At 43.8% G+C, this 14638-nt stretch overlaps 1 protein-coding gene across 2 annotated transcripts in view; it reads left to right on the forward strand.

The window, feature by feature from the left end:
- The first annotated feature begins 378 nt into the window (after positions 1–378).
- pitpnm3 (PITPNM family member 3) overlaps positions 379–14638 on the forward strand; it is a 77492-nt gene continuing 63232 nt past the window's right edge. For both annotated transcript variants that reach the window (XM_076036344.1, XM_076036345.1), the window contains exon 1: positions 379–879. In XM_076036344.1, coding sequence (XP_075892459.1) covers positions 855–879 — 25 coding nt within the window. In that variant the 5' untranslated portion in view covers positions 379–854. The remainder of the gene's footprint in view (positions 880–14638) is intronic.

Genomic DNA, 14638 nt, shown 5'->3' on the forward strand with positions numbered 1-14638 from the left:
TGTGCTCAAAGAATCAAACCTTCTAAAACACCCAATGCAGTTTTTGGGTGTGTCAATAAGGCCTATTAAACCACTAGAATGATTAAAAGATAGCCAACATAAAATGAAACTGTGGCAGGGTGTTGCTCAGAATGCAGCATATGAAAATGTTTCCCTGACCAAACCCCCCGAGACAGCAGTTCTGCTACTGCATATTCCCTTCTGTAGCCATTCCTCTTTCATATCCATATTTGAATTTTATTTTTCATATCATGCATAACATTACATTGGGGTGTACAGAAGCCCCCTCCAGCAGCAGCAGCAGCGGTAGCGGCGGCGGCGGCGGACGTGTGCGCACCGCTGGAGGCTGGCAGTCGTTGAGCTGCAGCCGCCGCAGCAGCAGCAGCAGCAGCAGCAGCAACCGAGGCTTGTTCCGCACAAACTCTCTGGCTCGTGTCCGCGGCTGACGAGAGGAGACACTAGACTGGGGGGGGAGTTGAGGCTCTTCATTACACACAGAGCCAAAGTATGTCTGCGGCAGGGGCGGGTCGGGCTGAGCAGAGGTGACTGAGAGCACACGGACGAAGGGGCTCCGCTGCTCATATATATATTTTTTTTCCTCTCCCCATTTTCTCCGAGAGAGGACACAGACCGACGCGGGCTCCTCGCTCCAGCCAGCGGTGCCCGTGCTCCCAACCCTGCCCGCGTGCGGCAGGCGTCAAGGTGCAGCAGCGGGCGGGAAGCGCGATGGAGGAAGAGCCGCTCTGAGTACCAGGACGCAAACAACGCCGCTTCCGCACTACTACACACTTTCTCTTCTTTTTCTTTATTTATTTTTGTTTTGTTTTGTTTGAACGCCCGCGAGAGAGGACACTATGTCAAAGGAGGCGCGAGGGAAAGGTAAGTAAGGCGAAGGCTGGGAACGTGCGTCGTGCAAACAGGTAGAGAGATGTGTGCGTTCGGGTGCCGCCGGATATCCGCGCGTTCCTCAGCGGCGGCGGTGGTGGTAGAGAATCTGTAGGAATGCGTCGCGGTCGCGCGGACCTGTGCATGCCAAACAGCTCCGTCGTCCGCGTCCCGTTTCATCTATATCTCTGCGCGCGCATGTGCGTGTGTTTTTGTCCCAGCGACACGTATGCGTGACCCGACAAAATCTGCAGCCTCTGTGTTACGTTTACCGCGGGTGTTAAAAAAAAATGTAGCGTGTCAGAAATTAGACGCATGCGGCGTTAAATTGACCTCCAACACCGAGGAGTCGCAGAGAGAGAGAGAGAGAGGGAGAGAGAGAGAGAGAGAGAGACACGTTCTCATCCCCGGTGCCCAGACACAGCAGCTCGACTCTATATCAACCACACACACACACACACACACACACACACACACACACACACACACACACACACACACACACACACAAAAGGGGAAGACGTCTATTTTTAGAAACACCTCTAAAAATCCAACGTGAACTGGGAATAAGGGGCACTCTCCAATTTCACAATCACAATGAGAAGGCAGGACGTGAAAGAAGTTTGAAATAGTTCAGCTCACTGTACACGAAATTGTCAACATCAGAAACTGAGAAGAGGTTAAGCCACGAGAGTTTGATGCATTCCTAAAAATAGCCGAGCTTCGAATGCATTTCATTTCATTGTCAACCTGTCCTTTGACTCTGTGCTTCTATGCTGTGACAGTGATGTGATGTGTTACAATGGCTCATCAAAAAAAGAAAGAAATCTACTTAAAGGTGCCACCTGTTGCATTGTGGTCTTTGCTTCCTTAGTATCCATTTGCTCTCCAAGGTGAAAGCATCCACTGACTGACTTCCATGCTCTGTTTCTTCCTATTTTTAGACAATAAGCCCGGGTAATGATAACTAAATATCTCGTGTTGACTGCTGTGCCTTTGTGTCTTTCCCCATTTGTGCCGTGATTTGTTTTCTGAAGAGCCTCTGAGCAAAGGTCTGGATCTCCTTGAGGATCAGGCCTTTATGTCCTGAATGCAACCTTTGTGCTCAAACCTTTCCAGTAGAATGAGAGTAAAAGGGGGGGCTAGTGCTAGGGCAATAAAATATCAGGATATTATTATCCTCAGAGGGAAAGATGACTATCTCAGAGTATTTCTATCTCGTCGCGGGCCATAGTGGGTTGGGCTTTGGAAGCCTCCTTCCTGACACAGCAATATAAAAAGTTAAACATGGCTTTGAACATATTATTTTTGATATTAACCTCTCCACCGCTCGATTAATAAGAAAATACCAAAGATACAATGACAGTCTGAACTCTGCTACCCTCATAAAAGGTAAAAATAAGAATATTTAAAATCATCAATTGGTTCTTCGAGCAGCTATGCAGTCGGTGTGTGAGTTATTCAAAGGAAGTCACACAATGATTTCTTAGCTCCAAATGAGAGGCTGTGTCTTGATTGGCCTTCAAAGCTTGGGTATTCTCAAGGGAAAAAAACTGCAGCCTTATTTCTGAATGTAAGGTCAGCTAGGTGTTTATTCTGTTCTCTTTAAACGCCTCATTGGCCGCCCCATTCGTGCCTGCTTCCTTACAGCAAAACATTTGTTTTTAGCAGAAAAGCCAAATCTGTGGATTTGGTTTATGGGCGTACAGGTTGCTGTAAACAGTAATTAATCATGCGGTGCTGCTCTACTGGAGTCTGGGATGATCCAGTAGGTTGATAAAGTAAAGACTTGAAAATTGATATAATGGGATCACAATGCCAGTAATATATTTTCTTTCCCTGTGAGAGGTTGTGTCTCTTTTGGCTTAAGAGTCTAAATAAATGTTGTACCACAGTTGCCAGCTAGTCACACGGCCACAGAAGGTCAAATCATAGCAAATCTGACCCGACTCGCCTTGAAACAGTGAAATTATTATCAGTTATTTAAAGACATTATCACGTCAGTGTCTCAGTAGCTGACAACCACAATTTAATATCACTTTGTGCCAGAGTCCCCCCTCAGATAAAACCAACCTGCCTTTTAGATATTTGATTACAGGATAACAGTGCCAGAATGCAAAACTTCCCAAAGGAATAACAGTGACACTTTTACGCGGAATGACAGCCCATTTCGCCCGTAACCCTCTCAAAGCGCCTCTCTCCGCAGCCCACTGTCGGTTATGCAACTGATGCGGCTTCATCTTTTACATGATGTATTTTTTTTGCTGTCAGATGAAAGAGCTTCACCTCTAAATCAATCTCAATCACTGCATCACATCTGACCTTTTTTTTTATTTCTAAAAAGTTTTATGAGTCCAATAAAAATGTATCTTTCTTGAGTGAACAGCAGATCTGGCAATAGGTACCACACACAGGAGTGGCCGTAGTGATCTGTGGTGAGGGCCATGCGCCAATTCCATTAAATCACCAATCTGCATTCGTGGACATGTGTGCACTTCCTCCAGTTAGTTCAGAGTGCATTCAATGGAGGCTGGCTGTATGTAATTCCCTTTCTAATGGACACTGCACCACCAGGATTCCCATTATTCAGTTGGAGCTTTCCATCGTACTTCTGCTGTGCCACGCTCCAGCAGCCCGATGGCGGACTGACGTCGACATGCCGTATGTGTGAGGTTACTGTACAGCGGATCTTCGTATCTCAAGCCGGTGGCTTATCATTGAAAATATAGTTTGACCTCAGCTTGTGAAAGTTAAACCAACCCGGCCGGGGACAGACTGTTCAATTCCGTGACTTTCACTCATGTAGATCGTATCTTTGTCGTCCTCATTTTAAAAAGAGGTGCTGTAGGGAATTCCAAAAATGATTCATTCAAATGTATTTTTCTCCTCCTTTGACTCGCTGGAGAGAAACTTATTATCTAAAATAGGGACTGAAATTAGAAAGGCAGGATTTGAGAGACGTTTTATATCTGACAACTGAAGCGTAAAAGCCGATGTTTATTTCAGCTGCATTACCCTTTCCTTCAGCTTCTGCAGAAACATCCCTTGTGCCCACAAAATGTCACTAGAACAGAAACCCGTCCAAGATTTAATCATCTTATTAAAGCGTGATGCGCACCCAAAGGCACAAAAGCATAAATATGTAGGGTTGAATTAGAAAAGTTCTGCCAGTGAAACTCAAACTTAAAAGAATGATAATGAATCAGTCATGCGACTCTGGGGATGGCACTGTTGGTCTGTTGTACAGTCGCGCTCCGAAGCTGTCACAACGACGGAAACAGCCGCCGTCTTCGACGGTCACCGAGGAATTGCGTGACGGCAGAGGCTGCATCCTTAATGAGACCCACGGTTCAACCAGCTGCTGCGGGATTTGATGGAGCACTCGAGTCTCGTGCCTGTTTGTTCCACCTCGAACCCGCTTCCTGCACTTCTCAAAGAGCGGCAGGATGAAGCCAGACAGGTGTAGCGGTGCCAAATTCTCAGTCGGAACTTCAGCCTCTCTAATTATCCTCCATCATCCCTGCCAGCCGCTCCCTCCCCACAAGTCTAATTGACCCCCGAACTGCTTACCCTTCCAGAAACATTACCAACCATTTGTGAGCTCGCCGTGATGCTTCTTCATTCCTCATATTTCAGGGAAGCAAGGTCAGTCAGTACGGCTTGTTGCCTTCGCTGCGGCACCAAATCTACGGCATAGCCTTCCTGTTTTGTTTTTTTTTCCTTCAAGGAGCCTAGCTAAAAATGAGCTAAAAATAGATCTGAATGAATGCTCATGCATATTCTCTCTTCTCTCTTCCTCTGCGTGAATGCCAACAAAGCCCTTGTAGTTTGTAAATGTTGCGGTTTGATTTTGTCAGCGACTGTTCACTATGGATTGGTTTAAGACCATAGAGATATGTGCCCTGTTGTCTAGCGTACTGTAACAGCTTGTGCGGTGAGCAGCACAATGCACTGCATGCTTGATACATTGTGTTGTGCCGCTACGTCGTGCCGTGTGAAGTGGCAGACTGGCGAGCGGTCCCCAGACAGCCGTCTCGGCAAGCAGCGACAAAGTGTTCCCTGAATTCTACAGAGGCGTGTGCTAATGCATTCAGCAAGTGACCTCTGTTATTGTATTTGAACATACAAAACAGTGTTAATTCAAATTTAATGGCTTTTTATCATGTGGAAGCACACAGGGTCCTGTCTGTGGGAGCGGCTCTTCACTGCTAGCACTGCTATTTGAGGCTCCGCCGGGGTCGCGCACCCGCCTGTGCTGTGTTTTGTTATAGCCAGAAGTCTTGACGTCATAGGAGGCACTAAAAATGTATTCGACGGTTGAGGCAAAGCAGAGTTTGACGCTTTCGTTCTTTTCTTTTGAATTTGTCAACCTTTTTGTTTGTTAAAGAAAATGTCTAAAATTTCAGAGAACTCTCCTGAGAAGCTCCAACCTGATTTGTTTTCTGTGGAACTATGACCCAACCCACCAGTGCTCTTGGAGGAAAGGGAAGCGGGATGCAAAGTAGGGATTTACAAGTCCCATATTATATCCGTTTTCAGACCTTTGTATTTTATCCTGGAGCCCCATGGAGCAACCTGACATGTTCAAAAAATCAGAAAAGAGAGGTGAGAGGAAATGAATACCTGGCTGGAGTTACTGCTACGTCAAGGGGAAAATCATTCACCAAAAACTCAAGAGAGCTCTAGAAAAAAGTACATTTAGCCCTCTGTTCAAAGATTTCTGCAAAGAACTGATACTCTCTTGTACATTTCATAGGCTTTCAAGGGTATAAAGGCAGCAGGGGTGCAGCAAACACTTAGCTGGGGTTCATTCATTCATTCATTTTCTATACCCGCTTCTTCCTGAGATCAGGGTCACGGGAGTCTGCTGGAGCCTATCCCAGCTGTCTTAGGGCGAAGGCAGGGGACCAACTCGCCAGTTCATCACATAGCTGGGGTTGGTTGTTATCACTAATCAGTGGCCTTTGTGACATTACAATGGAGTTTTTCCTCTTCTGGGTAGTCTATGGACAGTAGAATAGAGACAAAACTGGGCTTTAATACAGCCCTCTAAAGATTCATTGATTGCATCTGGCTTATATTTATGCAGAGTTGGTGGGATAACGAGCAGCCTATGGATTGAAATGGATAGCACGGTGGCCTAACAGGACAAAGGTTGTGGGTTTGCCTCCTACACTGACCTTTCTGCGTGGAGTTTGCATTGTTTCCCTTAGCTAGTGTTGGTTCTTTGACATGCACACTGGGTTAAATGGCAACTTCTAATTGTTATAGGCGTGTGTATTAGTGTAAATGGCTATTTGTTTCCATTAATTGCCGACGTGTCCAAGATGTAGCCACGCCTTCACGCCAATACAGGTGGCCGGGGGGTTCAGCCCTATGACCCTATGTGCAGGATAAGAGGTGATAGTTAGATAGATGGATGGATGGATGGCTTGATGGATGACTAGTATTGAACGTGAACACTAACCTTCGGCCATGCTTCCTGTTTTCGCCAATCTATAATCAGCATTTTTTTGCCCTTTATAAAAGTGACTTCATGTCCAAACCTTCACAAAGCTCAAACTGTAAAAACTATTGATTTGTACAAGTAGAACACTTGTCAAATTGTTCTCTGATCCTAGAAAAGAAATGCTACCTTTCTTGCTAAAAGGCCATGTCCATATGCTTTTCCAATGGCAACCTGATGAAGCTATTACAAATCTAATACAATTTTTTTTGATGATATATCTTTGTCATTAATTTTGTGAAATCATAAATCCATCCATCCAGCCATATTTACTTATTTTTGTACCCACAGCCAATGAAGGAGTCAACATGGACCGAGTCATGCAGGTTTGTGCAGGTTGAAAAAGCAGTGTGTTGTTGCAGGCTGTGTTCAGCTCACTTGGAAATGACTCATGGCTGTTTTAAGAGTTTCCTAATCCTCCCCGTGTGGGACTTGCTTTTGTTTAAGAACATATTGTTGCAGACGCTAATGGGTACATGTTGTTTTTGCCTCAGATTGGCTCCTCACTCTGCGCGGGTGCAATTTAAATCCATGAATACTCAGACTTTGTGCAATTACTCGCATGAGGTCATACTTGGCGAGGACGCAGAGTCTTAGTGCACGCGGCCAGCGCGGCAAGGACGGAACAGAGGAGCGCACACGGATGATGATCCTCTGGCCGTGCGTGGTGTATAGCGGCCCATTAACTGTGCAGCAGCCGATTTGTGTAACTGCGGCGCAGATATATAGCTTCCTGGAGGATAATGCCGGGGTGCACAATCTGTGACGGATTCAACATTCTCTGGGAGAGATCAATCCCCTCGATGTCTCATTGGATTGCAGAGATTGATTTTTGTCTTTCTTTTTTTTTTTAACTGTGTGCTGAAATGAGGTTTAATTAAATTGGAGGATGGGCTATTAATAGGTTTTTCTATCTCGCAGACCTTCCAGACAGACTATTGTTTATCCCTGTGGATTGCTGGATGATCACTGTGCCACAATGAGGGGAAAAAAGACTGACAGTGACCATCCTTTATCCCCCCCCCCCCCCCCCCGTGCGTACGACTGCAATTCAGACACACGTGATAGACATCTTGACTTCCTCCGTCCTCCTCTGCTCTTGACGTGCAGCACTTCCAATGTTCGTACTCGTCCAGCAGTTCTAAAGAGGCAATAAACAGGCGTGCAGTGTTCCAGGGTCCTTGTGTCTTCTCTCACAGTGCAATGGGGAACAACCTTTATGGCTCCGTAGCTTTTTAAAGTGCCGTCTATTCCTTCCTGTTCCGACAGTAAATGCCTCCACTTATGAAATTATTAGACTGGTAATGTGTTGGTTCACAGACCGTCTGGCTTGAGGAGAGAGGTTAGGTCTGATGAGAGATAACACTGTGGCGGGGGAAAAAATTAATTCTTTCTTTCATGAAGGGTGGAAATCCATCCGAAGGACCCGAGGAATTCCTCATCAAGGCGCCCATTCTGCTCTGACGGTTGGCTCATCATGCTCATCACTGAGCTTTTAATACCTTAATTTTCCGCTGACTGTTTGGCCGCCAAAGTTAAACCTTTTGGCCACAAAGTCACAAAGAATGCTGGACATCCATCTGTTGTCCTTTATTTCTGAAAAACAAAACGCTTCAAAGTCGATTTTCTTTCTTTGGATTGAATTTGTCGTCATTATTTTGGGTTGTTACCGCCAGTCAGCAGTTTTATGACTAAAATTTTCAAGTAGATCCCAAATCAAGGTTCATCTAATTTTTTTAATGAGTAAATAAACTACTTTTTAACACTGGTAGGCTTCAGAAAATATGTCTTTGTGTTTTTCGTTCTTGTTCTTGCCTTTAATATTTTGACACCGGACTAATCAATTTGTTTGCTTTCAATCAGAAATCACGGTTTTCTTTCTCAAAGCAATATCTTTTTGAATTTATGAAAATATTGACCTTGTTTGAGAGAAACCTGCAAAATGTTGGAGCAGGAATCGCAGCTATCTGCTTCACCAAAAGACCCAGAGGTCTCAGAGCAGTATCAAATACTATTAAACCTCTGAACCGTCTGTAATTTTATGCGCGCCGTCATCTCTGAGCTCACTGGGTGTTTGAGCTCAGTATCTAATAATACTGATGCTGTAATATTCTTCAATAAACTGGTATCCCTTAATGTGAACTATACTCTGAGGGCAGGCTCAATGCGAAGGCACAGAGACATAATTCAAGTCTTTATGTTGGATGTAATGCGCCAATATTTTAGAAATAAATAAAACATAAACAAAGTGGTTATTCTCAGTTCCAGTCTCATTTGTGCTCTGACTGTGGTTCGAGCACCATGAACTGATTAAATTTGAAGCAGAACAACAATAGTGTTAAGCTTATAAGCTAAATCAAACCAGGTTTAAATGTCCCATATTATGTAACCCCCCCCCCATCCCCATTTGTGATGTCACTGATAACACGGTCAGGTAGGGGAAAAGTATTTTGGATAATACTGCCAAGCTTCTTCGTGATTGAAATGGCACCTTTAAAGTTCATAAACATTAGTGTACACAAGTACATACAAGTAAATCTTCAGTATTTGAATATTGCACACAATATTACAGTGGAGAATGTATCCACTGTATTGATATTTTACTTGCTCCTCCATGTATCATGTGGCATTTTTTCCATTTGCTATCATATTCTGTCATGCACTGGGGCCAGATATTAAAAAAAAAGAAAAACTGTACTTCTGTGAAAGGTTGGTCACTAAAAGGAGATGCAACCTTTGAGACAAGAGTTAAAATTGCTCATTTCACAGAGAGGATGTGCTCAGAAAGCAGCACAGAAACCCTCTTTCAGAGAAATACGGATTTCTTTTTTTAGCAGACTCATGCAAAGCTGATACAGCAGATGGAAATATTTAAACATATTGCTTTTGCTGGTTTGTTTATTTGCTGCTTTACTTTTGGTATTGGAGCCTTTATTTATTCCTTTTGATTCATCTTGCGTGTCCATATGGAAGACAGCCCGTCGCAAATGTGGAGTGTGAAGTGCACCAAACAGATTTGTTTCTGTTTGGTCAGTTGCAGGTGTAGGATTGGTAGGAAGGGCAACTCTCAGCGTGTCTCCATCCAGTAGCATTGATTAATTTAACTCTTGCCAGTGGCAATGAGGATCAAAGCGGAAACAGGTTGCCGTGTGATAAAAGCTTCTTTTTAATGTGAAAATGTCCCCCAGTTCTGCCAAAACTGCCCCCCATCAATACTTTATCAGCAGCTTTGTTTACAACCTGTGGTAGCTTCTTCTTCTTGTTTGTTGACAGCAGTAACGTTTGGGGAGATATCATTTGAAGTATGAATGACTTGCGTGATTGCTATGGGTTAGATACGCTGCATAATAATGCATGATAAAGCTGTAGGCAGTGCCCGGCCAAAACCTCCAGGTTATCTACTTAGTCTGATATTTGGCAGTAGAGTGGAGCTGTCTTGTACGCGTGTCTGGGGAAACAGAAAGATGAATGAGTTCAGCTATAAATCTTTCAGCGACTGCACTTTTGAGGAGCTAGTTCATACTTCGCCTAGTTACAAGCCTTAACCCTCGACAGCTCTCCTCCGGTGAAAAATATCCATTTATATTCTAGTGCTCCAGGTTCAGGGGTCTGTGCTGAATTGCACTGAAATGATATGCATCCTGCGTGCAATTTACACTCGAGAATCAACTGCGAGAACCAAATATATGAATAAATTATAGTTTGTTGCCAGAGACAATCCTGAGTCATGGAGAAAAGGAGAGATCGTCTCCCACTGGTAATATGTAACGTGTGAGTCACACAGGATAAAATAACATTCCGTGAACATGCCCTCAGAAAATTCAGATGATCTCTTTCACGTCCTCCATTTATGGACACATCCACAGCAAATACACACGATGAGAGCGAGACTTGGTGCCTAGTGATTTGACTTTTTGTTGTCAAATGATCTGTCTGTTAGACCTCACCAAACCCTAAAAGCAAAAGTTGGCACCTGGTGTTGGAGAATCAATTGAAAGGTGAGCTAGTAGCCGTTGTGGCTTTTCTTTTGTGGCAAGCTCAGGTGATTCTTCTCCGGTGGAGTCTTTCACTTGTAAGCTTCTTAAAGGGGGGAGGTTTATTTTACCCAGCACTGCTCTTTCTTTGGCTTAGCCACTTCAAGGAACCTCCTTTGGTAGGTTGAGGTACTTTATTAGATTTTCGAGGCACTTATTCTTTTGCGGTAAAATTGTTTTCTTTGTACAATTATTATTATCATTAGCCAAACGGTTAACTTTTTGCCAACTGTTATAAGTAACAGTTATTATTAATGGGTTATTGGGTTCTCTCTGAGTTCTCCGGCTTCCTCCCACAGTCCAAAAATATGCATGTGAGGTGAATTGAGAGCTGTAAATTGTCCGTGGGTGTGTGTGTGTGAGTGCAGATGGTTCTTTGTCTTTGTTTGTCTCTATGTGGCCCTGCGATGAACTGGCGAATTGTCCAGGGTGTCACCCTGACTTCACCCTATTACAGCTGGGATAGGCTCCAGCAGACCCCAGCAACCCTGATTTTGTTTGAGACCACCTCCTGAATTAAAGTACCATTATTAACCTTCACTGGAATATTTTGTCATGATGGTAAATATAACATCTGTGTTTTTTCGCTCGATAAATGTGGCCATCGACATTAAGATTGTTTACAATACATTTCCTACCAGCCGATGCAACTATTAATTACTAATCTTTCAGACCGAAACATTAAGTTGAATTGTTTTCAGCTCACCAAACCATGAATTAAACATTTGTCCCCTCAGTAAACAAATGCTTAACCTTATTCACAAGCTACTTGCGAGGAGCATCTGCCTTGTTTTCAAAGGGACAGGTGTTGAGTAGGAGGGTTTTTCGTAAACAGCCTTCTTTTTTTGACGGGAGAATATCAACACTAATAACTGTGAGCCCTGCAGCCTTTCACCAGCTCTCATTTAACTATAGATGACTCTGACAAAATGAAATATCAGCTCCATATCCTTATTCATACGTAGTACTAGGCGCTGCTTCCACGTTAGTAGAAAAACTGTGAATTGTATAACCAAAATAGTGCTGGAGTAAAAATAATACTAATAAAAATAAATAAAACATGAAGGGTAGCTGTGATTGCACTGCAGCTGCTCTTGTCGTCAGTGCCGTCTGTCCACTAGACCAACTCTGGTAGGGGTCCATGGAACCCTTGCAGAGAGAGAATCACATAAACATGAATCAGGAAAAATATTTGACAACCTTGCGCTGCTTTTAAACATGCACATTAACTTTCCTTTGATTGAAGGCTAAATATCTCTTAATGCATCATGCTGTTATAAAAACAAAAAAAAAAATGCACATTTAGCTCCAAAAGCTGATGTTTTGCCTGCCTAATGTTTACAAGAGTAATTATTTAGAAAACCTGCAAATCTCTAATGAGCATTTTCACGCTGAGGATGTGTTTGAACACTGAAATGTAGTTTAAGACTGTGAGGTAATTAGTAAGAACAAACTTTCGGAAAACAAAAACCCACAATTATGATTTATGATCCATTAAGTCTTGAAATTGAGTTTTAATAACATCAAACATCAACTCGTAACCTCAACAACTCAAAAGTCATTATTCATAATTATAAAAATGAATGTCTCTAGTGAAAGACAAGGCAGTAGATAAGGCACCAGCTGTCGTTTTGTAAATAACCTCACATGTTCAGCCAATGATACCAGTAACTACATACACAACTGTTTTAGGTGGCGTTTCTTGAAGTTGTTTTTCCACCTGCATGTTGTGCTTCTTGAGCCAAACCCTGTATTTTGGTCTGTCGCGTGCTGCAGTCTTTTTTTTTTCTTCTTCAACTCTTTCACCTGGTTTGCTGCTTCATAACCTCTGTGGGTTGCAGTCTTTTTCTCTGTGGGCTGCTGCTGCCGCTCGCCGGAAAGTTTAGGCAGGCAAACTGACAGATCTGTGGCAATGTGACTGCTCCTGACTACCAAGAAAGAACAACAACAAAGGTGGGCAGATCATTTTCAGGGAACCACTCAGCAGACAGCCCCCTGCCCAAAGGCAGAGAGCCCTCCACCTGCACTCATGCTGGGAACCATCACTGTCTCCCTAAGACTTGTGGAGAAGATGGCCATGAAGGCACCGTTGCCTAGTAAGGTAACAGGTGCAGGGGACATCACGGGGGATCTTGAAAAGTCAGCCATTACGCTATATCAGCTAATGAGGATTATATTGAATGGAGAAGAAAACATACCAGCAGAATGGACGAAAGAGCTTATTGTTGTCATACCCAAGAAAGGAGGCCACAGGGATTGTAACTGCTACCGGGGGATCCTGCTGCTGTCAACACTGGCCAAAGTATCAAACTGTATTATCTTAAAGAGGCTGCTTAAGGAACGTGATGATGATGATTTCAGAGAAAAACAAGTTGGTTTTGTGAAAGAAAGCTTTTTCCCAGTGACCAAATTGCTTAAGCTGCTTTGTGCTGCTCCACAAGCTGCTGTGGAAAGTCATGGTGCATGAGTTTACTGTTGCATTTTGATAGTAGCAGTTTCAAGAGCTGCGTTATGGATATGAAATAGAAAATGCTCACCATGGTGAAACACTTTTCCACTTCATCCTCTGCAATAATTAGATGGTGAATCAAGCAAAATAAATAAAAAAAGTTCAGCATACAGTGGAGACAAGAACATCCTGAGTATCTTGACTGAAGGACCTTCTGGCCAAGAGCACTTAAAAACCATCGACGTGTGCAGGAACTTACCAAGCAACGAACGTAGAAATTGAAGTTGGATGAGTAATGGACTGAAAAAACATAACAGCAGCGGTTTAAGAGCCACTGCCTTGCAGCCCAGAGGCCAAATGAGAGAGAGGAAGGCCAACAAAACAAACACAGAGCATGAATTTAAGACGGAAGTGATGCAAGAACAGCCTGAGAGGATGGCTCGTGATAGACAAGACTAGAAACAGTTCATCAGTGGCCAGCCTTCTGAAAGCAATACCTATCTATCTATCTATCTATCTATCTATCTATCTATCTATCTATTTATCATGGTCTGGTGTTCTCTTCCCTCACCCTAAATCAACTTGCGACTTGGTGCAAATAGCCACAAAAAAAGGAGAGACATCCTGTTCCCATTCATTCCCCCTTCACATGGCAGAATGGCCTGTTCAGATTGGCACTCCCGCTGGCTGTGTGATTATAATCTGTGCTCAAGTATTCACTGAGTATCTGCAAAGATATAGTGTACTGTAATGTCCTGTGGGGTTAGTATAGCAAGCGTCCTTTTTTCCCCAGTGGGGCGTGCAGGCGTCGCACGGTGATAGATGCCACCGGGGCGAGACGGCAGACACCCAAACAATGGTTTGCATTTCCCAGAGCCCGAAGACGCTTCAGGCACGTGTGCAGCAATGGATTTGGACCCCTATATTGTTCCTGAAATAGTCAGTTTTTATGCGCCATAAGATCAGGTTCTTTCAACAAGGACTTTGGAAAGAGTCTGAGCATTAACCCGGTGCATTTAACAAATCAAAATCCCGTGATGGAGCCGTTTGGCAGGTGTTTGCGCTGCCAACACACCTCTCCTCTTTTTCTCTTCAAAGTGGATCCTTTCCTTTGCTTGCACTGTGCGCACCGTCAGCTCCTCTTCCCACGTGGCACGTGCTTTCTGGCCCTGCTGTGTTCTCAGCACCGTGACATACACGAGCGCCTTCATGTGCTCAGGAATTGGCCTGTCAAATCCTCGGACGGTCCTCTTAGTAGGTGCATGGGAGTGTGACGGGTTTAGATAGAAGACGCTGAGCGACAAGAAATCATTCCTAGCAGATCCGCTGACTCGCTAAGTAGCTGCTTCACAAACCAGTTTTCTTGTTTGTGTGGCGTGAAGTTTCATGGTGTACTATCAAGACAAAGATGCCTATGCTGCACTATGTGATATATTGAGCCAGTTTCAGTGTCCTTTTAGAAGGACAGTCCTCATCGGATGATTTGGATGTGGACAGTCACCTCTACCTGCAGCCAAGCAGCAGTAATTTGTTTCACATTTTGAAACTATGTGAAATCATGCTGAAAAAGCAGTTTTTTTGGCAACTTCTGTTGTTATAGCTGCACACAGTGTGGCAGCTGCGACAACATACCCTGGAGAGCCCACTTTATAGCTATTTATAAAGCGGCTACCTGTGCATAGTACAGGATGTAAGTCTTTGATGTATGTCATGTGACCTGTACAGGTAAAATGTGGTTTCCATTTCTTTTTCATGTCATTGTTT

This window comes from Nelusetta ayraudi, unplaced genomic scaffold (genome assembly GCF_046127955.1).
Source record: "Nelusetta ayraudi isolate G7.1 ecotype Tasmania unplaced genomic scaffold, CSIRO-AGI_Nayr_v1 ptg000048l, whole genome shotgun sequence".
Classification (NCBI taxonomy): domain Eukaryota; kingdom Metazoa; phylum Chordata; class Actinopteri; order Tetraodontiformes; family Monacanthidae; genus Nelusetta; species Nelusetta ayraudi.